This window comes from Nematostella vectensis, chromosome 14 (genome assembly GCF_932526225.1).
Source record: "Nematostella vectensis chromosome 14, jaNemVect1.1, whole genome shotgun sequence".
In the NCBI taxonomy this organism is placed as follows: Eukaryota; Metazoa; Cnidaria; class Anthozoa; order Actiniaria; family Edwardsiidae; genus Nematostella; species Nematostella vectensis.
The window spans coordinates 11,244,720-11,268,500 of NC_064047.1; the positions used below are offsets into that span (position 1 = coordinate 11,244,720).

Below are 23,781 nucleotides of genomic sequence, written 5' to 3' on the forward strand. Positions count from 1 at the left end.
AAAGCGTTATGCGAAAAAAAAAAATCCATACAGAAGTTTTCTTTTGGGAGATTCCCCTAACATTTTTAACAAAACACCCAAAGGAGTTGGAGTCTCAGGGATGGCATACTTTTATAGTGTGGTAGTGTAAAGTAATAGTCTTAAATAACCTAAAAAAAACTTTTGCTCGTAGCCCCTCTCTTCTCTCTGCGAACCGCTAAAAAATTATATCCACAGAAAATCATATTCTCATAGATACCCCCTTAAAATACCTGAGGCCCGATTTTGAGCCCTAAAATACGACGATACGACTAGCATCCCTATGAGATCGACAAGACCCCCACCCCCACCCCCTGGCTGATGTTATGATTCTCTTGCCTCCCCCTGTCTTTTTGTTTAGATACTAACGACTCTCCGCTCATGGCAACAATACATCACTCGTCGTTTCCACGGCCTTTCTCCCTTTACGATGTTTGAATTCTCGTCCACGAAGTCCCGGAAATCTTTTTCGGAAAATTTAATAATTTCTTGTCTTTTCCCTATCCTTTATGTCTAGTTGTTTTTGATACAGGGAGACCAAATCTCAATCGACCCACTGATCTATCTGTCGACACCGGAAGCTTTCTCACGCAATACCGGAAATAGTTACTCGTCGCTACTGAGTCTGCGCACACGGTGTCAACTTTCACTGGATCAAAATGAACTTTAGAAGAAAAAGTGTGTAGTGGATATACCGCTATTCTGGACCGGAATCCATCCATTATGGGGTTCTACAAACTTATTTTAGTATTTTTACACATTCTGCTCTACATTAGAGCAATTATTTTATTGGTTTGGGAAGCATTTCGCAATTTCACGACCGGCATTTTTGGCGCGCGTGGCAACTTGAAAGAGATTCATTTGCATTCGAAATCTCTCCAAACTCTACCTTCACACATAAGTTTAGTGATCTTAGAACAAGCGATTAGCTTCAGCGATGTAGCCAAGCTAGTAGTGTGGTGCATGGCGATGGGAATCAAGTATATAAGTGTCTACGATCATAAAGGTTAGTAAAAAACAAGCTGTTGTTTCTACTCACAAAGCACTGCCACATTTACAAAATAATACAAAAAGGTTTCTATTATTCAACTTTGGACTTCATTTTATTGATATTCTCTCAGGTATACTCAAAGGTGATACTGCCAAGTTATCAAGTGAAATAATCTACAAGCAGAAAGAGGTTTTCGCAAAGGAGGCGAAACGGTATACATTCGTGCTGCGTAATAGCCGAACAAAGTTCGACCATACTCTAGGTCAGTGTACTATGGACTTTTAATCATTTTTTCTCGTATGATGCGGATTAACCGTGTAACCGCTCATGCCCTCGAAATTTCATACTTTCCTGGTGGATTTGATTGGTGGACGTTTTTCTAGCCCTAAGGCCTACTAAAATAGTGTAGAAAATGATACAATGCAAGTCTGGACAAATAAGGACTCCTGTTGAGAGAGGGGGGGTGCACTTTGTTAATACTTTTTCTTAGCAAGTAATTCTTAGCACATGATTCATTGTGAGTGTGAACTCAAGCATTTTGGATTTCACTCTTATGCTGCTTAGATACTAAATGGGTAGTGAGCGTGCCAGTAAAATTCAGGTTATTCAGCAGTTGTTGTACACCATGCAAGTCTGATATCCGATAAATTTACTGGAACTATAGTAGTTTACTATGCTGGCACCCAGAGTCCAAAAGTCAAACAAATACCATCCCCCAAAACCATATATTGTTAACCATATCCCTTAAGGTGCATCTTTTGTGACAAGAAAATTAAAAAAAGCCAAACTAGCCGTAATTGTGCATCCCTGGACAGGTTGTACAGTATAAAGGTTTTTTAGACCAGAAAAATTAAATGTATTTTTTTATTTGTTTATGCTTGCATCACTTCTCTGGTTAGTTCAAGGTCATGGGATCAAATATCATATTTTCTGCTGTGACCTTGTTCATTTGTTATTGCAGTTTGCAAAATTCAAATTCTGTTGAAAACTATATTTTGGCTCTGGTAGATTAAAATCATGCCTTTTGCTAGGGGCCCCTTGTCAGACAGACTTTGTTATTATTTTATTCAATAACAGAGGATATATTATATTAAAAAAATAACCATTGAAAAGCAAAGTTTTATACCTCAACGACCAAATTCATATAACCATACAGCTTCAAAATTTAACTGATGGATATATGATATGAATGCTTTTTCACACTATGATAAAAACATGGAAGCTGACAAAGAATCGTTAATCCCTATTTCAGCTCCTACACAAGTATGCATCACTGTATTATCTGCAGAAGACGGTAAACAGGATATAGTAGAAGCAGCACAGGAGTTCTGTATGTCAGTCAAACAGAAGGAATACTCACCAAAACAACTGGACACAGATTTATTCAATGATATGCTAAAAGGTACTGTTTTTATTTTGAACATTTATTTTCTCTGTCATAGCATATTATGGCCAGGTTAGGTTTATGTAGGCATTGCACACCATTTGTAATGTATGTACCATCATTGTGGTCAGCGACTATCCAATCACCAGCCTTTATTGATGTTTTGGGCCACATTGCCGTTCTGTCCAATAATTGTTGTGCTGTACGAAAACAGTTTCGTTTTCTCACTTATACCATGGCACTTACTGCAAAAAAATTGTCAAACAGATTTTATTTGTGTTGAAGACTAAAAGTATCCTCTGCATTACAATTATTCTAAATATAAAAATGTAGCTTTGTTCTTATACTCAGCAAGTGTATTATACGTCCATGGATCAAAAGTATTTAAATCTTTTTATTTGCCCACCAACTTTGTGCAAAAAAGTTATTCTATGAAAAGTTTCCATAATTCAATTTTCTTGTTAATTTGTTTGTCGTAGCAACCACAGGCCTCCCAGACCCTGATCTAGCTCTTAAATTTGGCGCAGTTAGTAGTGTGATGGGCTTCCTTCCCTGGCAAATCAGACTCACAGAATTCCTGTAAGTTTTCCGTCTATTCAGTATACTATCTTATTCAGTATAGGCGTTATTTTAATGCATACATGCCCCTACGCTACAACTAAAACATCCTCGTTGCATGCGGCTTTAGTATGAAAGTATTTTCGGCATTATCAATAGTTCTCCCTGCATAAAAAATTACAATAGCCAACATTCCTGCATAACAAAGGAAAACTGCACGCACCGATCGTGTAGTACACTCAGCGTTTTACACACATAATCTGCGCATGCACTACACTCAAACTACACTTAAAATTCACCCAAAAAAATGTGTTCAATGCTGTTAAGTTTCTTCTAGGCTGTACTGTATTTAAAATAAAGTTGCACTTTATGTGTCCTAGCCTTATTTTTAATACATATGTTGTATGTGGTTTAAGCTCTTGTTGTTTTTGATTTTTAAAACAATGGTACTGCATTCTCTTATGTTAAGACTACTGAATAAGATAGAGAATTCAAGCAAACCATGATAAAAAAATCCTATACAAATATAATTTGCATGCTTTTACCTAATGTAGTGTAAAGCATTATTTACACTATACATTGGGATAAATTTGTTGTGTGTGTGTTTTTTAGGGAGTGGGTGGGTGGAGGGGGGGGGGGGGGGTTGCTGTATACTTCCAAAGGAACATTGACTTTTGAATATCTGTTGAGTTTATCTTTGTTTCTATTTCTCCCCAGAACACATCAAACACATCACAATGTAAAATATTCAGCATTCTTACAAAGCCTTCAAAAATACAGCAGATGTGAAAAGAGATTTGGAAAATAAAATGTATATGTAGCTAAACTAAAACCTATTTAAACAAATGCATGTATTAGTTATCTAGGGATAGCTGGCATCTTCTGCTGGTTTATTTTGCTCAAATCTAGTGGTTTCATACAGCAGTTTGCAGGAAGTCTGATACCCTCGACATATAAACATACCCAGAACTGCAACATTATGTCTATCCATGGTAAAAAAAAAATGAAGGGACCACTTTCAGGTTGATCTTTCTGTTGAAGCATCAAGGTTCAAATGCAATGGTTTATGCAAACTGCTGTAATGTGTTGCTCTATATATGAACATTGTTTTGGAAAAAAAGACATGTATATGTTAGACTCTTATTCCAAGGAAAACAATGCTTTATCAGGCAGCTGAAACCAGAGAACAACGTGGTACTTGAAGCTCTAATAATCCTCATTTCAAAATGTCTTTTACCTGTTGTTGATGCTAGTGATTTTAGCCCCAACTACAGTCACAGCTGCCATGATTTGGTAAATATTACACTTGTTGGAGCCATTGGTTAGAAAATGTTTTAAAAGGAGATTATGTTTTGTTAATAATAAACTTTTGTCCCAGAGGGGGAACCTGTTTAGGGAGAGGGGGCTTAATAGAGCTTTTTGACTATTGTATAAGGAAAATAATTTCTTATCTTGAAAAGTCTCCTCTGATGAATGCATTGTTTCAGCTTCAGTTTTCCTCTCTCCCATCAAAAAGTCATTTACTGAGAAAATAAATCTATTTATGTTTAGTAACTTCTTATGTAAAAAAGTATATAGAAGCTGATCCAGGAATGGTTATTTTTACAAATCATAATGCAAAAAAAGTAAATTCTTGACAGGGGTGTAGCATCTCCCATCTCTTTGATCAGTAAATGTATGATAGACTACCTAAAATACAGGAGAACATGTCTTATGAAGAGCCACTCTTAGCCTCATAGAAATTATGGTTTTGAATTTTTTTTTAGAAGTTGGGCTATGTTAAATTCAACATAAATTTCCATAAAATTTATGGAAAACTTCAAGGCATATGAAAGCCATTCTGACAAATGAGAAGAACAAATCAGTGCCCATCCCATTCTAGACCTTTCCCCATAGCCTATCCCATCTGTGCTCACCCCCAGTAAACCCCTCTGTGCCCATCCCATTTTAGACCTTTCCCCATAGCCTATCCCATCTGTGCTCACCCCCAGTAAACCCCTCTGTGCCCATCCCATTCTAGACCTTTCCCCATAGCCTATCCCATCTGTGCTCACCCCCAGTAAACCCATCCCATCCCATTCTAGACCTTTCCCCATAGCCTATCCCATCTGTGCTCACCCCCAGTAAACCCCTCTGTGCCCATCCCATTCTAGACCTTTCCCCATAGCCTATACCATCTGTGCTCACCCCCAGTAAACCCCTCTGTGCCCATCCCATTCTAGACCTTTCCCCATAGCCTATCCCATCTGTGCTCACCCCCAGTAAGCCCCTCTGTGCCCATCCCATTCTAGACCTTTCCCCATAGCCTATCCCATCTGTGCTCACCCCCAGTAAACCCCTCTGTGCCCATCCCATTCTAGACCTTTCCCCATAGCCTATCCCATCTGTGCTCACCCCCACTGTCCCCATCCCTTTCTAGACATTTCCCTATAGCCTACCCTCTATGCCCATTGCTAGCTACATGTCTGAATGAAGTGACTGCTGGATGAAAATCATATTTTATTTCCACAATTCCATCCTGAGAATTCACACACCATCATCAATAACCTTGTGTTATAAAACAGTTTTTTTTTTATAACTAAATCTTGATTGCATGCAGTGCAAAGTTTATATCAGTGCCTTCACAATAGGACCAGCGACTTGTTACTGGGTTGAATGCAAGCCCTTGGATGTCTTCTGTTTCTAGACCATCTGTGAGAAAAAAAATATATATATATTGGAAAAAGTGTTTATGTTACAAACGTTAGATGAGATCTTTTTAAATACATATTTTCATAAAAGCTGAACCATCACAACAGTGGTTTGCTGGTTTAATAACAGTGTGCAATAACAGAACTGGGAACACAAAAGTATTTGTATGGAATGTTTTTTTTGGGAAATACCATCATGCAAGATACAAACTAACAAATATAAGTAAGAGAATTCTGATTGATAATAAAAGACAAAAATTTTTTACAAAGGCCTGTAGCCATAGGGTTCCAGTAGAACTAAATAAGACTGAATAATACTATGAGCTAGGAGGAGAATACTTAAAGGTACTAAGCACCCCTTGGTGTTCTATGTTTTATCATTCCTACTGTGCAATACCCGGGGGGGGGACTCTCGAGAAAAGAAGATGTAGTGATTGTCCTATCTTTAAGGATATAAAAAGGATTTTCTGATTCTGTCATTTCTTTGGGAATAAAATTCAACCAACTGCTATCCCTTTAGGGGATTTTTAAAGAATTTTTCGATTCTGCTATCTAGCCCTTGTGGTATGAAATTCGACCTACTGCTATTCCTTAGGAGATGTTAACTGTTAACTGTTTCTTTGATTCTGCTATCTATTAGGATTAAAAATTCCTTCAACCACACCCAATTTGCTATCTTTTAGGGGTAAGAATTGCTGTTGGTCACACCCAAAGTGCTATCCAAAATTGATTTTGTCAGAGACCCCCCCCAGGTAATACCCATATGTAATTATAACTAATACTCTCATAATTGATGTTTAGACTTACTTTCTTGAAGTAGTTCTGTCAGCTCACTAATTTTAGGGAATTTATTCCAGTCATGAGTGCCGATTGGCACAGCATGTGCTATGTACTCTGCGGCTACTATTGCCAGAACATAGGCCTGCGGAGTCCTGTTCATGGTAGTCAATATAAGCGATCCTCTAGGCTGAGGAAACATCAGAAGAGCATATAAAATGGTTTGAAATAAATGCAAACTTCTCTAAATAATCTTAAAGGGATCTACCAATGGCACATTGTTTCAGCCATTTTAACAGCCAGTTTAACAGCCAGTTTAACAGCCAGTTTAACAGCCAGTTTAACAGCCAGTTAACCCTTTCACGCCCGACATGACGGAAAAACCTGGAAAATTCGCAATTCGAGATAGAGAAAGAAGACACAATTTCTTACAATGGCCATCGGTTCCTTGTATTCCGGACTGATTTTTGAAACACAAATAACGTGAGCCGAAATGCACATACCCAGATTTTGGCTTTGTAAGATTTTTTCCCCTTGATCATTCTTGCGATATGTATGAGTTCAGGGGCGAAAAGCTCAAAAATGACACTTTACAAAAAGTCGCATCAATTTAAAAAAAGTCGCATTTGATATTTTGTTTGCTATTACTCACTAAGTACTTAGAGAAATTTTCACCCTTATTATATGTTAAATGAGCTTATTTGAAGCATTAAGTCATGTTTTTCCGTCATGTCTCCACGCCCAAGTATTTTTGACCGACGCAAACAAAATAACACAATATGTTCTGACATAGTAAGAACAAATATTGCCCACATAATTATTGATCGGAATAAAGTACTGGTTTTCCAAATATTGTATTGCAACAATTTTTATAAGCAGGCAAAGACAAACTTTTTTGAATTCAGTGCAATTTAACCGCGTGCTCATCATTTGTTAGTTCCATTTTATGCATGTTTTCAGATAAACTACATCAAATTAACTTCAAAGATTCAGAGTTAACTCTTTAGGGAAGCATATCCAAGTATTATACATAGCTATTTTTCAGGTTTAAGCGAAATGATTGTGATAGTCATGTCAGCACCGTTACTACACAATACAGCATCAACATGGCGGCAATAAAAGCACGGCTTGCGTGGTCATTTGATTTCTAAATTTTAGCAGCTTTATTTCATTGATTGAACAAAACTCAAATGTCCATTTTAGTTAATGATCGTCTAATTGATTGACAATTGGCCATAATCTGTGAATAAATCAAGTACAGCACAACAACACGAAGATTTGAGAACATCATCGAGCGGAACATCGAGTGGTGACTATTGAACAAATTCAAGATGGTATTGTGAAGAATTTTCTGCATTGCTGTTCAGATGCGGCCAAAATACGCTTGCGAAAAAGTATTATTTGCTGTTATTGATTTTGCAATATCCAGCTGGAGGAGAAACAAGTCTTTTTCACTCAAATATTTGCGAATTGTTGGCAACAGTCCGATGCCATGAGTACTTACAACTCAGTACTTATTTAGAAGCGCCTCAAACAAGTTTGTTCGATTGACAAGAAATTCAATCAATTCAGAATGATGAAAATATAAAAAAACAAAGTTCAAAGTCATTATTTGGATGATTCTTCGGTCCGAAGAATGGAGTAGCTTCTTGTTCCTCGATGGTAGTACCAGTTCTGTAGCAATGTTGGTCTTTGGGTCGCAAAATACCGTAATTTTTCTGCTAGAAATGCTTCCCCCTTCTCCCACCAGTATCCACAGGCCCTTCCCCCCCCCCCCCCCCCTTTTTAGTGCCTCTACCCAGGTTAAAGCTGCTGTTGACAACAGTACGTATATATCTTGGGTAGGAAGGTCTTCAAAACACACACCCCTATGGGCCAGGATCTTTAAAGTTATAAAACATGCATTTCCAAATAGCCAATATAAGAGCAGGCTAGCAAGCAAGCAACAAAGCAAACAAAAGCAAATAGTAAAACGCACCTTCAGTAGCTGGGATATTGCACCAATAAAAGACTCTTTTTCTGTAACGTGCTCAATGACCTCGGATGACACCGCACAGTCAAACACTTTCTTCTCCTGCGCAAGCTGTTCCACTGTTGTACATCTGTACTGTAGATTACCTGCTAATGATGGATCTAGGGAAGCATGGCGCATGGCCACGTGGGTGTTACGTGCAGATGCATCAATTCCCGTTACCTTGGCCCCTAGTCGAGCTAGTGGCTAAAACAAACAGCTTTTTTCAATTGTGTGAGATTTGGGCTGATTTCATGATCAATGATACAGACGTTGACAAGAATTTCAATTTCATCTGCCTTATATCTTGTAGTTACCTCAGCTAATAGGCCACCTCCGCAACCTACATCAAGCATCTTAAAGCCATCTAGTGGCTTAGAGGATGTCGACATTTCACCTTGAACGCCTATAACAGCTTTCTTGATGTATGGCACCCGCACCCTGTTCATTGTGTGAAGTGCGATGAATTCCCCATTGGCATCCCACCAGTCCATTCCACTCCGACTGAGTCTCGCTACTTCATCATCATCTATTGTGCTTTTCCACTCATTTGACTAAAAATAAAATAAAATAGTAAGTTCTTGTATGGGTATAAAATGCTATAAACAAAAAAATGGCACTGTGGTTAAGGGGGATTCTATGTGTTTTGATGGACAACAAACCTTTCTTTTAAGACTTACCGTGGGGGGGGGGGGGGGGATATTCAACCTCAAACCAAGACACACATCAAATAAGGTGTTTTATTCCAAATTCTAGACGGCTATCAGTTAACAAAGGTTAAATTATCGGGGTGGAAATGACTCATAAGTAGTCCCCAAGGAGCTCAGATTTAGATCGAGTTGTCTTTGGAACATAGTCCATGGTCTCTCGTAAGGTCTCATACTTACCAACCTTAGAATGATTTGCATTTTCAGTGAAGAACCTCCGAGCACAAATAACTTTTTGCCGTTTTGCAAAAATGTCGTCTAACTTCCTTGGCGCTGGCTTATATACTCTAGAGAACCCATAGACTCCGCAACTCAAACAACTTCTCAAATTTTTCATTTTGTTATGACATAAAATAAAGTCACATAGAAAATAGAATATATTTGAGCCCGCAGGGAAGGTCAGCTGCAGTGATTACCCAGAAACCACTGCAAAAAGGACAAAGAAGATAAAAACAGAAAATAAATAGACATTTACCCTTTGCTCTTTTAACGTGTAAAATATATTTGCGCTTAATGTAGTCAGTACTTACTTTTATTTGCTTTTTTTATTCTTTATTTTTGGAAATAACCACACTTTCTATCCAGCATGCATAGCGCGAAGTCTGGTATTGCAATGTATTGTCCCCCCTCTAGTGATAGCGAGCCACCACGAAATGAGAGATGAGGGAAGACTCAGAAGTCTGTGTCATATTTCTCCCAGGATTTTTTGCCTAAAATTGCTATATTATCAAATTTTTAATCCATATACACTTGTATTGATTGCAAAGGAACTGAAAGGTAGGCTTTGGGTTGCAATCGCGAAGAAAATGATTGCGATTTGGGCGTTTTGTTGAGCGTTCGTCGTCAGACGAAAGTCTGTTCTTGGATGGCCGCACCACGCGAACTGTGTTCTTCAAACTTCTTGTTTTCGCCTCTAGGCTATCGCCTGGACGTCTAATTATGATCTCTATATGGAAGGATGTTTACCTTTGGTGTTAATATTGCGTTCTGTTTGGGTTTTTTATAACTCAGCATTTAATTTGCGTTTTGCCGCGTTTCTGGACAAGACGCGAAACCTCCCGCCATCTTCTAGTTCTCGTTGTCGTTGTTTATTCGGTTCACACAGAAAATTAAAATTATCAGAAAACTTTAAATGCATTATTTCCTAGTGCCTTATTTCTTGGTTCCCATCCACGGTTCATTCTACGGTTTCAAGGCAGACATCTCAAAATGATGTATTCTTTGATTTGAAACAGGATACTTTCCTTTCCCCACGCTTGTCAAACTCCAAAATCAAAGCACACCTTTAAATTCGACAAAGAAAACTTCATATCTTTAGCTTTTAGCGAGGACTTTTTCCAATATTATTCTTATTCTAGCTACTGTGAATGGATTTTAATTGTGTTTATGTTAATAAATGTTTTCTAAGATAATTTCAAGCTTTTATCATTATATTTGTAAGACAATGTACTGTGAATACGCACTTTGTTACCTTACTTATGGATATTCAGATTTAGAATTGCTACTATGACTTGTTAATACAGTAAACAATGTTACAATGTGTGGGTTGTTGTTGATCTGTTATACGCCTGATTCCGTTAGCTAGCTGTATGTAAACATGTGGGCCAATGGAGAACAGCCCAACCAATGGTGGCCGATGTCTTACGGCTTTCCAAACCCTAACCCAACGCAAGGTGAGTGTTGATAACTTTAAGCACATAGTTTACACATATGGAAGTGTTGGCATACATATGTTTTTGGGGAGAATCGCAAACTATTATTTTATTTAAACCAGATTTTAATACCAGTAAATGTTTATCAATGTTTTCTTGAATGTGATGGCCTTAGTAAGATATTGGCTTTTTCTGCTCGTTCTACTTATCAATCCAAGTAGCTTGTTTATAGCTTACAGCAAAAAAAAATCCATAATATTCTGCAAAAGTTATGAGGTTGAATAACAACTTTCATACAGTGCTTAGCAAAATAGATATACAGTCAAAGTAAGTCATTGTCTGCTAATAGAATGACTAGTGGTATTTTGAAACCTGACATGGTATTGTTGCGGTTTTACCCTCTGTCATTAACATTATTTCGGTAAGTCACAACAATACAGTAGTTCAAGACCTTTCAAGTAATCTGTGCCTACCTGTCGACTTGTATTTCTACGTTGTGTTGTAGATGCCAGTGCAGACTGGGCGGCGAAGGCGGCGATGTGGGCACAACAGAGGATGGCACAGGAGGAAATGGCCAAACAACACCAGCAGTACTATGCCACAATGCAGACAGCACCACCACCCCTCCCCACAGAGGCGGTGCCTGATGGACCCCCTGGGGAACACCCTGACCTTCCACCTCCCCCTGGGGAAAGTTTTGAAGCTGTTAAACCCAAGGCTGTCAGTGATACAGTTGCTATGACAACAGATAACTTAGAGACTGTTGCTATGGAGGATGATCCTCCTGAGGAGGATACTCTTGTTGAGCCCTCTGTTACAAGGCTGGACTATAACCACGGGCAGCCTGTGATACCAGAGGTTGGTCCTCCCCCACCCCTCCCTGGGATGCAAACATTTGACCATAACCATGGTTACACCCCAGCTCCTGCTGTCCAGCCGTATGGACATGTGCCAGCACAGCGCTTTGATTATGGACACCAGAGCGGCAGTCAGTGGTACGATTACAGTGCCTACCACGGGGAGTATATGGCCATGGAGCAGCCACTCCCAGTCCATCACAAGGAGATGAAGGCTGAACGCCCACAAATGCCATCTGCTATGGATTTCAGTTCAATGTCTGGTGAGTATGTTATCTTCAAGATGACCATGTAACGTGCTTCACAAATATGACCAACAATTCAACCATGTCTACCATGGAGTTATGAGGACAAAGAATTTGTTCATCAGTAACATTGTAATTGAATTTCTCTCTAAAGTGTTACCATGTCTACCATGGAGATGTTAGGACAGAGAATTAGATCATCAGTAACATTGCAATTGAATTTCTCTCTAACTGTTAACATGTCTACTATGGAAGTATAAGGACAGAGAATTAGATCATCAGTAACATTGCAATTGAATTTCTCTCTTTTTTCCAGAGGTCAAGAAGAAGGGATTGCCACTATGGATCCGAGAAGGACTGGAGAAGCTGGAAAAACAAAAACAGAAAAAAGAGAACCAAAAAAAGTCCTTGAATTCATCCACTTCGTCACTGACGAATATTGCTGGGTATGACCATGGCAAGTTGTCTTCCCCTGTGCCATCACCCAAGAAAGACGAATCAGACAAGGAGGTATTCATCATGCCATTTCATCATTGTTATGATCAAAACAATGATGTCTTTAACATCCCAAGATCATCATTTACAAGCACCATTATCATTTTTCAAAATTCTGCACCACAACAACTTTGAACTTCTGCCTGTTGTTTTTTCTTTCCTTCACTTCCTCGTTTTTATTAGCAAGCATTAAAATTGTCACACAGCACTTCTCAACAAAAAGTTCTTATTGTTATTTAATTAGTTTGAATGATGGATACCAGTTTGCAGAATATTGTAAATAAAAGTAATACCTGCTGTTACAGTAGTTTAATAGTCCCTAGAGCGAAATCCTTGTATCTGTCACTTGCTAACTTGCTCCCTTCAGTTTGTAACATCTTTCCACTGTTCTATAGTTGATAAATCGAAAATGTGGTGTTTCTTAGGAAGCAAGCAGTGACGAAGAGCCGCCCAGCCCTCCTCGCCCCAGTCCACACAGACACAAGCATTCCCGCAAGCACCAACACAGCAAGCAAAGCGATAGTGACAGTGAGGATGAACATAGACATAGGTCGTCACGGCGACATCGCCACTCTCGTCACTCTAGATCCCGGTCTTTATCTCCCAAAAGGGTTGACTCTTCTTCTGAAGAAGAAATTTCTAAACCTCTTTCAGAGGAGGAAATGGTATGTATTGTTAGGTTGAATGTGACTTGCCCCTGTGTTTATTTAATCTTTATGTTATGAGAAGTCAATGGTTACCCTTATGAGTAAGAGTAAGTATTGCAATGTGCGAATGACACTATAATATGGTGAACTGGGCTTTACTGCAGTGTTACTGCAATGTGTGACCTGTCTTTGTGCTTGTATACTCCTATTTAAAATAACGTTGCACTCGGAAATAGATGTATCTTGCAGTACTTCATGGGTAGTGTATAAATGACTGAATACTAGTATCTGAAAGCCAAAGGAATGTTCATAGAAACAAGAACAATAGTTCTACAGCCTTTGAAGCCTGGATTTGTTTTCATTGCTTGTTTATTTGATACCCATACCATTAACTGTGGGTTACGATACATGGATTCTCCAAGTGAAACCTAATTCGATATAGGTGTATACTACTAGTGTCAATGTGCTGTGTGATGTGAATGATGTTACTAAGAAGTTGATCACTTCACTCTAGCTTATGAAGGTGCGTCAGATGCTCACTGAAGTCCTGCTGTCTGTAACAAATGAACAACTCCAAGGTATCGCCCAAGAGGCGTATGACGAGACCATGAAAGGTATAGATATTTCATCCATTTGCCAGACCCTATTGCCCGACAGTTGTCTGATGATGTTATGATGACTTAATGATGGTTGCTTATTCACAGACCATGTGGCACAAGAGCTGAGGAGCTCAGGGGGCCTTGCAGTGCTACGCGGAGGCCGCGATCTAGGTAGGGGCTGATGGGGGTGTACCTGCCGTCAAGGGTAGGGTGGGGGAGGCCGTGATCTAGGTAGGGGCTGATGGGGTGTACCTACCGTCAAGGGTGGGGTGGGGGAGGCCGTGATCTAGGTAGGGACAGATGATGGTGTACCTACCATCAAGGGTAGGGTGGGGGAGGCCGTGGTCTAGGTAGGGACTGATGGGGGTGTACCTACCGTCAAGGGTGGGGTGGGGGAGGCTGTGATCTATGTAGGGGCTGATGGGGGTGTACCTACCGTCAAGGGTAGGATGGGGGAGACTGTGATCTAGGTAGGGACTGATGGGGTGTACCTACCGTCAAGGGTGGGGTGGGGGAGGCCGTGATCTAGGTAGGGACAGATGATGGTGTACCTACCATCAAGGGTAGGGTGGGGGAGGCCGTGGTCTAGGTAGGGACTGATGGGGGTGTACCTACCGTCAAGGGTGGGGTGGGGGAGGCTGTGATCTATGTAGGGGCTGATGGGGGTGTACCTACCATCAAGGATGGGGTTGGGTAGGCCGTAATCTAGGTAGGGACTGATGATGGTGTACCTACGTCAAGGGTAGGGTGGGGGAGGCTGTGATCTATGTAGGGACTGATGATGGTGTACCTACCGTCAAGGGTGGGGTGGGGGAGGCCGTTATCTAGGTAGGGACTGATGATGGTGTACCTACCGTCAAGAATGGGGTGGGGGAGGCCGTGATCAAGGTACTCTACATAGGGACTAATAGGGATGTACCTTGAAATATCTGCCAAGGGTGGGGTGCGGCAGGGTGCTGTAATCTAGGTATGGGGTCGTCTACAGGAAATGCGTGGAAAGTTCAAATGAAGGCTTGGGTGGGAAGGCCATAACAAGTTTTCCAAGTTTTTCTCATGTACTGCACCCCACATTATACCAGTCATTTCATGACCAAGACGTCAAGATCAATTTATTGCAGAGTTTGTAAACAGTTGCATTACTCGCTGTGACACCAACTTACCAATACTTGCCTATATCTTGCATCTTTTGCCACAGGAGTCGCAGACTATGGCGGGTCTGACTCTGAATCTGATAGTGAATCAGAAGAAGAGTCGCCAGAAGAAGAAAAACCCAGACCACACCCCGTAGCAGATGAAGACGAGAGGGCTGACGTAAGGAGGCAGGAGGAAGGCACGCCCCTTAAAAGGCGCTCACGCAGCCGCTCTTTGCGGCACGAGGATCACGACGATGCCACGCCCAGACGCTCTCGCAGCCATTCCTTGCGGCACGAGGATCACGACGATGCCACGCCCAGACGCTCTCGCAGCCATTCCTTGCGGCACGAGGATCACGACGATGCCACGCCCAGACGCTCTCGCAGCCATTCCTTGCGGCACGAGGATCACGACGATGCCACGCCCAGACGCTCTCGCAGCCATTCCTTGCGACATGAGGACGAGGAGGAGAGGTCACCTTCAGGAGGACGCCATGAGCGGGACGACAGCAGAGAACCCTCGTCGGCCGAGGAAAGTAGTCGAACAAGCTCACCCCACAGCCGAAAAAAGAAATCCAGGAAGCATAGGCATAGAAGCCGGAGCTCTAGTCTAAGCTCAAGACGGAGGAGTAAACACAAGCGGAAAAGCAAGCGCGATCGGAGCAGGTCGCGTGATCGATCCTCGAGCAAGTCGAAAAGCTTGCGGAGATCTAAAAAGTACAGTCGTAGCAGGAGTAGATCGAGTGAGCGCAGGCGGCGTAGTAGGAGCCGATCCACCGAACATAGATACCGCAGTAGAAGCCGATCGCCGAGAAGGAAGCACCGACGCAGTACAAGCACCTCGCCCTCCCGTCGGTATAGGTCGGGTAAGAAGGGACATAAAAGACGCTCCCGATCGGCATCAAGGTGGATTAATATTTCTTTTTACTTTTGTGTTTTGTCATGTGTTTCAAGAAAAACGCTTATTCTCTGAGTCTCTGCTAGGATCTGTTATTGTTGTTAGCGGCCCTCTTCTTGGTTATGTACACCCAAAATCCTTATCTTCTCAGGCATCTGTCATAGGTCCTTTACTTACGCGCTAACCGCTTGAGGTTCGTAGCCCAACTGCGAATATCCTTTTTTTAAGGAATGTGTGTATGTGAGTCGTGACTCAATGGGTTGCCTTAAAGGTGTCGAACTTGGCTTCAGTGCTTTGTAGTTCCACCGGCTATCCCGTCTTTCATGGACTCAATTAACTCAGTCTCTCAACGCATCCAGCCCCACCAGTCCTAGCTTTCTCGTCTAGTGATGGTTTGTTTTTGCTTGCCATTGCCTTCATCCTGTCTCATCCTATTTCAGGTCACCTTCGCCAAGGCACAAGAGACATTAACCACTCCGTTACCGAACCATAACAACAAACGTATGCAAGGATGGGTTTTTGCGGTTTTCCTCAATGATTTTATGTCTAGATCGAGACATTTTCTGTCTTTGCTACAATAATTTTAAGATCCAATTTAGGTATTCAATTAGGTATGAATGTATCATAATTCAGATGTTATTTTAAAGACGTCGCAATTCATTCGGCTGTAATAATGAAGAAATAAAGGCTTGCGCCAAACGTGATGATATCTGGACTCATTTTGTTTCTGTAAGTGACCGCTATTCCCAAAGGGCCCTGCACGCGAAGGATATTAATAAGAAAAACCTTTCAGAATAAAAAAATCACCAAAAATGAAAGACACCCACTAGAAAAAAGTTTTCCGATTCCCAATGAGTAACTTACTATTGTCACGAAGCTTTACTTACCCCTCTGTCAGCATTTTCAAGCACATCGGCACAGTGACATACGCATTGGGATAAATACATTTATGTTGTGCGCGCGAGAAAACCCCTTGTTTTGCCCTGCCGCGTACACTTCAGTTGCGATTTGTCTCACAAAAAATAATACTAGTCGCACGCGCCAAGTCACGTGAATTTTTTCCATAACTTGAAGACATTTGTTGCGGAAAGTAGAAAAATCAAAAACAAGTTGCGAAAGGAGAGGACGACGTTTGAACTTAGGTTAAGTTCAAATGTCGTATTATCCATGAGCCGTATTCAATGCAAATGAATCGAATCGATTGTTTCAACTTCATTTGTATTGAATACGGCTCATGGATAATACGACGTTTGAACTTAGCCTTCAGAAATCGCGCGTGCGACTTGCAATTATTTTACGCATCACTGCATAGAAAATAAAAAGAGGGCGTTTTCGCACTTGCAAACATAGCATTTGTTCGTGCACGTACTCTTGAGGTGTCCAGTATCAGAGCCCGTCCTCTCGTATCCGTGTTCCATTGAAAACGCAACGTGTTACGTCAACAGCACATGTAAACGCGAAAACGGAACCATTTGTAAATATACCCCTTCAGAGCCTTGTGGATGCGATAAAGGAACTTTACGAAAATGTTGACGTGATTCACTGTGCGCGATGGACAAACAAAATAGTGGGCGAATGCATGTGCTGTAGAGGGTCGTATCATTTCTGCGTTTTCATGGGCTCGGGTCTACAAAATGTGGACGTAGATCTTTTTTAAAACAAAAGTTTGCGTTTATATAACGAGAACGGATATGCGGAGACTGGGTCTCAGGGACCAGATCATAGGATACCGGCCAATCAGCTAAGTTGACGCGAGAGCCAATCGGGGCATACTCGAGTAGCGAGTAGTTAATGCCAACCAATTCCTGCCCTTTTCGCCGTCGCGCCGTCAGGGATTTGACTATAGACAGCAAAGAAATCGATTGGCCTAGGTGGTATGATTGGTTATACATGCTACTTTGAATTTTCGGCGGTCGTGAAACTACCAATTCAACGGCATGGGCGGCGGAACCGCCATCCCGGGTGCACTGGGCCCACCATGCCCATCCCCCCACCCAATAATTTTCTCGGTAGAAAAATGAAATATCAAGAGAGCAAAAGATAATAAGAGAGAGACTCTTTGATATTATACCCGCGCACCATGTCGATTCCCATCCTGGCTATTTTTAGTAACCATCACACCTACCCCCGCGCTTTGGTATTGTCATCTTTTTATTTGCCGCTGTCTTTTGAGTTGAAACCGAAGAGAACACCGAATTTGCTAATATCATCGAAAATTTCCAGGCAGTAGCGGTATATTTAGGGAATGCAGTAACTTGAGACTTGCAAGATTTCGAAAAAGTGTGTAAAAATCAAGAAGACTTGATGTTGATTTTTGTGAATATCCCCAGTCTTGTACCCAAGCGTAGCGCGATGCATTTCGGGTAGGTTGAAGAGCGCACGGTGCATGAAGGTCAGGATGCGTTTCGGGGACGGAATTCGCTTTTTTTCTGTCTCTGCTTAGGGTTCCTGTCCGCGCAACAGCAAATAACGATGGTACGAGACTGAAATATCCCGGTGATCTCAGAAAGAAACAAGAAAAATCTGTACAAATAAACCCAAATTACCTATCCAGGCCTATCCTTGTAGCCAATGCATTTTTGTGATGATCAAAGCTAGCAAGCCGAAAGTATTGAGCTCCACTAATAATAAAAAAAAAAAGAGGGAGATTACTGTATTACTTTGGTTGTTTCTAGACATTTCTATAACTATTGATTTGAATCAAACGCGATATCACAGCCATTTTACTGCTCGTCGCTACTTTTCTCTCTTTTTGATTTCGCCGCTCAAACAGACATAAATAATCAAACGAGTTGGCAAAACAACAACACGCAACCCGCGGGGGAGTAGGACAAAATAAAAGTAGCAAATCCTCACGCGCAGTGGTAGTGGCTACGAAAAATACTTACAAAAATAGCCAATATGGGAACGAGAGTCTCTTATTTTATGCTATCTTAGTATAGTGAATGACGTAAACATCGTAGTACCCTTTGAAGTAGAGACAGGGGGGGGGGGGGGGGGGGGGTTAGGTCGGAGATAAAACAATATACATATTGGTTTGTGCGCTCCAAATATTTTTTTTTCGCCGCCCATAAACTGTAGAATTGTGTTATCCGTAGCATTGACTTGTGAGTTTGTAAATACACATAAACGCGGTTTCAATATATTTTTATATCACACTTTTTCAAAAAGTTACAAAAGCCCACCGTGGCCGGCCACGTGGGTTATAAATGTCTAGTGCAGGAAGATTTCAATAGATAAGATGATGATGATAAATAATTGATTAATAAATTATATTTTTTCGAGTCAATAAAACTTTTTCCATGTTTTTTTTTTTATCAAAAAGGTGACATCGCATCGGCCTGTCAAGTACACTAAAGCGGTCAATTGTATTCACAGCAAATAGGCGACAAGGCTATCATGTGGCTTCCTGAATGTCAAATTCAAACCAAAATTAACACACTGCGCCCGTCACTCCAGAGAACTATGAACAAAATATCAATGAAAATAAGTTCCTTCTGGCAAAGAAACTTTCTGGCTTATTCGTAAGCGCCAAATAAGTTGCTTTCTGTTGGTATTTTGCCGCTAAAAGCCTGATCGCGCGAGTTTACCACACAACAAGTCACGTTACATGTTAGTGAAAGTCGCCTTTTCGGTCAGCGGCATGACTTGCGCATCTTGTACGCGCAGTAAGTTTTCAGTTGGTTCCCTGTTGGCCCAGTCTTTAGCAGCCGCTTTTAGTGTCATGGACGCCTTCCCAAAAAGCTCAGAGGGGAAGGCGTGCGTGACACTTAAAGCGGCTGCTAGCAGACTACCGTTGGCCACGCTAATGGTTAAAACTCTGCGATTCTACGGTGATAAATTAAGAGAATCATTAAAATTTATACGGGGTTTTTCAGGCTAGCTTACTTTAAAGTTTTCTGGTGCAAACACGGGAAATACTGTTACATTTGTTACTGCTGTTTTCAATGTTTTGCGAACTCTTGCCGATGATAACGACTTCTATCTTCCATCATTCAAAACCTTTGAATAAAGCATATTCATTGGCCAGCACTGAAATGGTTTCCAGTCACGACACTTCTCCGCGAGGCGCTGACCAATCAAATACCACCAGATGTAACTCCGTTAGTTTGAATGATAGAAGCCAGAAAGCGGTTTAGCAGTTGGAAATTATTTGCAAGAGTTCGCTTATTAGAAAACGCAGTAAAGTATAGATAATACAATTGAACAATTTGTACCTATACGAATAATAATCCTCGTTGTTGTGCCGTAAGGATGCGTTAAAAAAATCGAGCTCAATAAAAAATATTTTTGGATTGCTATACGAAAGCGATAGTCTGTTTTGCGGATAACAAGACAAAAGGGTAAAAAGTGATTGGGTTAACTACCACTCTCGCATCTGACTCAGAACGTTATGTACAAATGTTGCGGATTTGATAACGAGGGAAGTGGGCCAAGAATAATGCTTTTTTCTCTTTACGTCAACCCCTTCCACACATTTGTGGTGTTTACGGTTTTACAGGTCGAGCTGTCAACTCTAAAACAACTGTATTTGCCTGTGCCGTGCGTGGTGCGTAGCAGACGACATTCCCCTACACGCTGCGGCCTTCTTGCCAGTTTAGATAGCGGGTAGCAATCACAGTGTAGTACAAACAACACTTTTCGTCTTAGATGACTCGCTGACAGTTTGTGCATCAGTTTCCTGCCCCAAGTCACTAAACGCGACGTAATCCTGAACAAAAGAAATCAAGAAAGAGATATAAACACTGGTGCTAAAAGGTGCAAAAACACCTAGTTCGATAGATTACCTTAAGCTAGATGGCGCTAAAGAAGTACATAATTGACTTTACATGTCCACAACGTCAGATGACCCATATATTGTCAATCGAGTGGCACCTGTTGTTTCATATTCATCTCATAAATTTCTGCCACTTTATTGAGAGACATGTTCGTATTCTAGTCACTTGATTGGCGACGTGTGTAAATACCGCCCTCATATTTTTGCTACTTGATTGATGTGCCTGACATCATACCCACCCCATACTATGACCAGTTGATTGACATGTCCATGGCTTCATACCCACCCCATACTATGACCAGTTGAATGGTATGTTCATGGCTTCATACCCACCCCATACTATGACCAGTTGATTGACATGTTCATGGCTTCATACCCATCCGATACTATGACCAGTTCATTGACATGTCCATGGCTTCATACCCACCCAATACTATGACCAGTTGATTGACATGTCTATGGCTTCATACCCACCCCATACTATGACCAGTTTAATGGCATGTTAATGGCTTCATACCCACCCCATACTATGACCAGTTGATTGACAAGTGTGTGACATCGTACCCACCTCATATTCTGGCCATTTGATTGGCATGTCTGTGCCGTAGGTGGATGCCCACCATCCAAGGTCTGCTGTTGGCTCTGTCTTCTCAAACTTGTTGGACAACTCATTATAAATCTGGGTAAACCTGCGGAATTTCACACAGAAATGAAAACATGTCATTGTATCAAAACAATGATATCAATCAGAAGTTGTGCTGATTTGCTGAGTTCTTCCAACCACATCTTGGTTGCACAAATTTGTGCAGTCATAGTTAATAAGCCTTATTTTTTAGTCTCTCATCACAGGACAATCACCTTTCAAAGTACTGCTGTACATTTAGTGCATTACAAAGCCCCTGCATTGTTTGTTTGAAGAATGCCTTTCTCTCTCCTTCAAACGCCTGCAGTTTATCAAACACAAAGCACATGTCTTCCTTGTACTTGGGGTTATAGTTAGTAATGTCTCTCACAGCTTCCTTGTACTTGTCTTGTGTTGTGGACACTTCCCTTTCGCTCTTCATCAGTTTCTCCTTTGTCTTTTTTATCTGATCTTCTTTTATTGTGTTTGGATCTGATGAGTTGTAGAGTTTCTCGGCCTGATCTCTTGCTCTGCATGCTGCATAGTAGGCCTTCTTAGACTTTAGAACTAGAATAAATCAATTTAGGGAATTATCACATCTATGGAGAACACAAGTGCACTATGATTCTGTCAGGGGTTCTCAAAAGTTCTTGTGAACACCAAAAATGTGTAAACTTGTAATGTCACTCATTCCAACCAATGACATAAACAGGCACCGCGGAGGTGGAGGGGCTAGGGGAGCGCAGCCTCACCACTTTTTGTGCTAAAAGGTTAAAGAATAATAGAACAAATTGAAACAAGTCAATTCTCAGCCCCCCTCCTTAGTTTTTGACATCATCTGAGGGAGGAGTTTGGGAGAGTTGGAGGATAAGAAAAGAGGTGTCAGAGGTTAGAGTAAAAGTCTTTATATATGAGTGAGCTAGGAAGGACTTGCAATATAAAAAATCACTATGAGTGAGCTAGGAACCTGCAATCTCACCATCATCATATCTTTTCGCCCATGGCCTCTGAGCCTTGCTAAAGCCTTCCTCTGCATTCTTAGTCTCTTTCCAGCTCAAAATTGACTTGTGGTAGTTAGCACCTTTCCAGGCGGCAACACTCTCATGCACACGTGACAGTAGGGTGCTTTGTAGATTGATGTGAACCTGTGCCACTTGTTCCGCCTCAGATGTCACGTGTACCCATGAGTCTTTGCAAGACCCATATTCAGGTCCCTTGTTTAGCAGATCAAGCCATTTTCTGGACCAAGCTGAAAGAATTTATATCTATATTCTTGTATACATCACATTAAATGTACTACAGGACTAGCAAAATAGGGTACACAAGTTACATAAAAATTTACCGACTTTAAGGTTGGGTGGTATTAGAAAAACTGCGACCACGGTCTAGAAAATGTTGACCTCAGCCCTTTTTAAGACCTTGGTCATAGCCCTACAGTAAATAACACTGCACTTGTTCTCTACACTTGTTTTCTACTCCATGAATTGGTGCTAGGTGTTATCATGGATACTAGTCGTATTTTTAGGGCTCAAAATCATTTGTTTTTTATTGTACAGCATGTTGGGAGATATTTGGGAACCTGAGTCTGTAAGCCACTTCTTGGGGCATGGTTTACCTAAAAAAATACTATTTGTATTGTCAAATAATTTAAAAATAAACAAATAATCTAATTTATATCTATCTCTGTATTTTTCTTACACACATTCATTTTGTTTTATATTCGAGCCTTACATATAAGTTAAGCTGTCGTAAATATGTTTTGAAAGATACACTTCATCAAAAAATGGACTAAAAAACCATCATTTTGACGATGTGTATAATCTGTAGAACATGAATGTATTTTTCGATAGTTTACACATAATTAACAACGAAACCATTTTATTTCTATGGCGACACATCAACAACCCAGCACTCGAAACGACCAAATTCTTTGCGATCCAAAACAACACAAAACCGAGTACACTTTCCAATACCTTGTAATTTAGCGGCGTAAAGTGCTTCGATTTCTGCTCTCTCGCTGACCATCTTCATAAAGTCATCACAGAGTTTCGCTCCATCATCCACTCGTCGCACTGTCCGCTTGTAATTGTTCACCTGCCAGAAACTAGCCTCGCTCTCTTGTTGAGTTGTTTGCTTCGTCTCTTCTAGCGTATTATCTGCTGGACTGTTCTCGTAGATGTTTTCGTACAGGTTATCGCTTGGCAGAGCAGGGTATTGCACTTCGTTTCGATTATCGTGGTCTGTGGGCTCCATTTCCAGGTGTTTCACGGGGGAATAGACGAGGTGTGAAGAACTGTTTGTTAGTTCGGTCTTTTTTGTTAACCTGCTTCATAACACGCGCCTGCAGACACATGCACATTATCCAGCAAAAACTATGATAGGTTGGTACTTCATGTAACCTACTTCGAAGTGTGCCATTGATTTATACCAATCTACTACTACTTAGCTACACCATCATTCCTTATCCTTACCCATCTATTGCTGTCCATTGCTATCGTTACCCATCCATAGCTGTTCACTGCGTTTGTTAGTCGCGAAAGCGAAGACTATTGCTATCCTTTACAATTCTATCCGTATCTGTCAATTGCTATCTTTATTCACCCCTTGGTATCCTCACTTGCTTATTCACATCCATAGGTGATCCACTGCTTCGCAGCACTCCTACCCTATATCCACCACCAATTGCCACCACCTATAACATTCCACTGTGTCCATATCTA

The 23,781-nt window shown here is 41.0% G+C and overlaps 4 protein-coding genes across 7 annotated transcripts in view; 2 read left to right on the plus strand and 2 right to left on the minus strand.

Annotated features, from left to right (window-relative positions):
• The first annotated feature begins 643 nt into the window (after window positions 1-643).
• Window positions 644-4,675, plus strand: LOC5513785 (dehydrodolichyl diphosphate synthase complex subunit Nus1). The gene is made up of 5 exons (XM_032383358.2): window positions 644-1,024; window positions 1,140-1,271; window positions 2,262-2,411; window positions 2,873-2,972; window positions 3,669-4,675. The coding sequence occupies exons 1-5, from the start codon at window positions 742-744 to the stop codon at window positions 3,757-3,759; spliced, it is 756 nt and encodes a 251-aa protein (XP_032239249.2). The 5' UTR covers window positions 644-741; the 3' UTR covers window positions 3,760-4,675.
• Window positions 4,676-5,433: 758 nt separating this feature from the next.
• Window positions 5,434-9,525, minus strand: LOC5513769 (ubiquinone biosynthesis O-methyltransferase, mitochondrial). 3 transcript variants are annotated; one of them, XM_001633954.3, is made up of 5 exons: window positions 9,321-9,523; window positions 8,747-8,983; window positions 8,397-8,636; window positions 6,449-6,608; window positions 5,434-5,642 (listed from the first exon to the last, which is right to left on the minus strand). In XM_001633954.3, exons 1-5 carry the CDS (start codon window positions 9,471-9,473, stop codon window positions 5,530-5,532), a joined length of 903 nt encoding a protein of 300 aa, XP_001634004.2. In that variant the 5' UTR covers window positions 9,474-9,523; the 3' UTR covers window positions 5,434-5,529. The 3 variants fall into 3 exon arrangements, with proteins under 3 accessions (XP_001634004.2, XP_032239205.2, XP_048577317.1); XM_032383314.2 differs by having other exon boundaries at window positions 9,317-9,473; XM_048721360.1 differs by lacking the exons at window positions 5,434-5,642; window positions 6,449-6,608 and adding an exon at window positions 8,201-8,302 and having other exon boundaries at window positions 9,321-9,525.
• A 228-nt stretch (window positions 9,526-9,753) lies between these two features.
• On the plus strand, window positions 9,754-16,377 carry LOC5513782 (serine/arginine repetitive matrix protein 5). The gene is made up of 9 exons (XM_048721359.1): window positions 9,754-9,913; window positions 10,718-10,809; window positions 11,294-11,908; window positions 12,207-12,400; window positions 12,811-13,050; window positions 13,547-13,646; window positions 13,737-13,802; window positions 14,827-15,670; window positions 16,103-16,377. The coding sequence occupies exons 2-9, from the start codon at window positions 10,734-10,736 to the stop codon at window positions 16,131-16,133; spliced, it is 2,166 nt and encodes a 721-aa protein (XP_048577316.1). The 5' UTR covers window positions 9,754-9,913; window positions 10,718-10,733; the 3' UTR covers window positions 16,134-16,377.
• Window positions 16,378-18,792: 2,415 nt separating this feature from the next.
• Window positions 18,793-23,781, minus strand: part of LOC5513778 (protein kinase C and casein kinase substrate in neurons protein 1) — a 5,293-nt gene continuing 304 nt past the window's right edge. The window contains exons 2-6 of one of the 2 annotated variants that reach the window (XM_032383313.2): window positions 23,035-23,317; window positions 22,041-22,310; window positions 21,298-21,628; window positions 21,008-21,128; window positions 18,793-20,373 (exon numbers count right to left, since the gene is read on the minus strand). In XM_032383313.2, the coding sequence (XP_032239204.2) occupies window positions 20,278-20,373; window positions 21,008-21,128; window positions 21,298-21,628; window positions 22,041-22,310; window positions 23,035-23,314 (1,098 nt within the window). In that variant the 5' untranslated portion in view covers window positions 23,315-23,317 and the 3' untranslated portion in view covers window positions 18,793-20,277. Of the gene's footprint in view, window positions 20,374-21,007; window positions 21,129-21,297; window positions 21,629-22,040; window positions 22,311-23,034; window positions 23,403-23,781 lie in introns of both variants that reach the window. The other variant, XM_032383312.2, reaches the window with a different exon arrangement.

Bases quoted from the DNA above. Each gene is read 5' to 3' on its own strand.
- LOC5513785 (XM_032383358.2), top strand. From the start codon at position 742: ATGGGGTTCTACAAACTTATTTTAGTATTTTTACACATTCTGCTCTAC. The intron at 2,412-2,872 runs GTACTGTTTTTA...TGTTTGTCGTAG, and splicing joins ATTCAATGATATGCTAAAAG to CAACCACAGGCCTCCCAGAC. The intron at 2,973-3,668 runs GTAAGTTTTCCG...ATTTCTCCCCAG, and splicing joins ATCAGACTCACAGAATTCCT to AACACATCAAACACATCACA.
- LOC5513769 (XM_001633954.3), bottom strand. From the start codon at position 9,473: ATGAAAAATTTGAGAAGTTGTTTGAGTTGCGGAGTCTATGGGTTCTCT. The intron at 8,637-8,746 runs GTAACTACAAGA...TGTTTGTTTTAG, and splicing joins GAGGTGGCCTATTAGCTGAG to CCACTAGCTCGACTAGGGGC. The intron at 5,643-6,448 runs GTAAGTCTAAAC...TTTTTCTCACAG, and splicing joins GACAGAACTACTTCAAGAAA to ATGGTCTAGAAACAGAAGAC.
- LOC5513782 (XM_048721359.1), top strand. From the start codon at position 10,734: ATGTGGGCCAATGGAGAACAGCCCAACCAATGGTGGCCGATGTCTTAC. The intron at 12,401-12,810 runs GTATTCATCATG...GGTGTTTCTTAG, and splicing joins AAGACGAATCAGACAAGGAG to GAAGCAAGCAGTGACGAAGA. The intron at 13,803-14,826 runs GTAGGGGCTGAT...CTTTTGCCACAG, and splicing joins ACGCGGAGGCCGCGATCTAG to GAGTCGCAGACTATGGCGGG.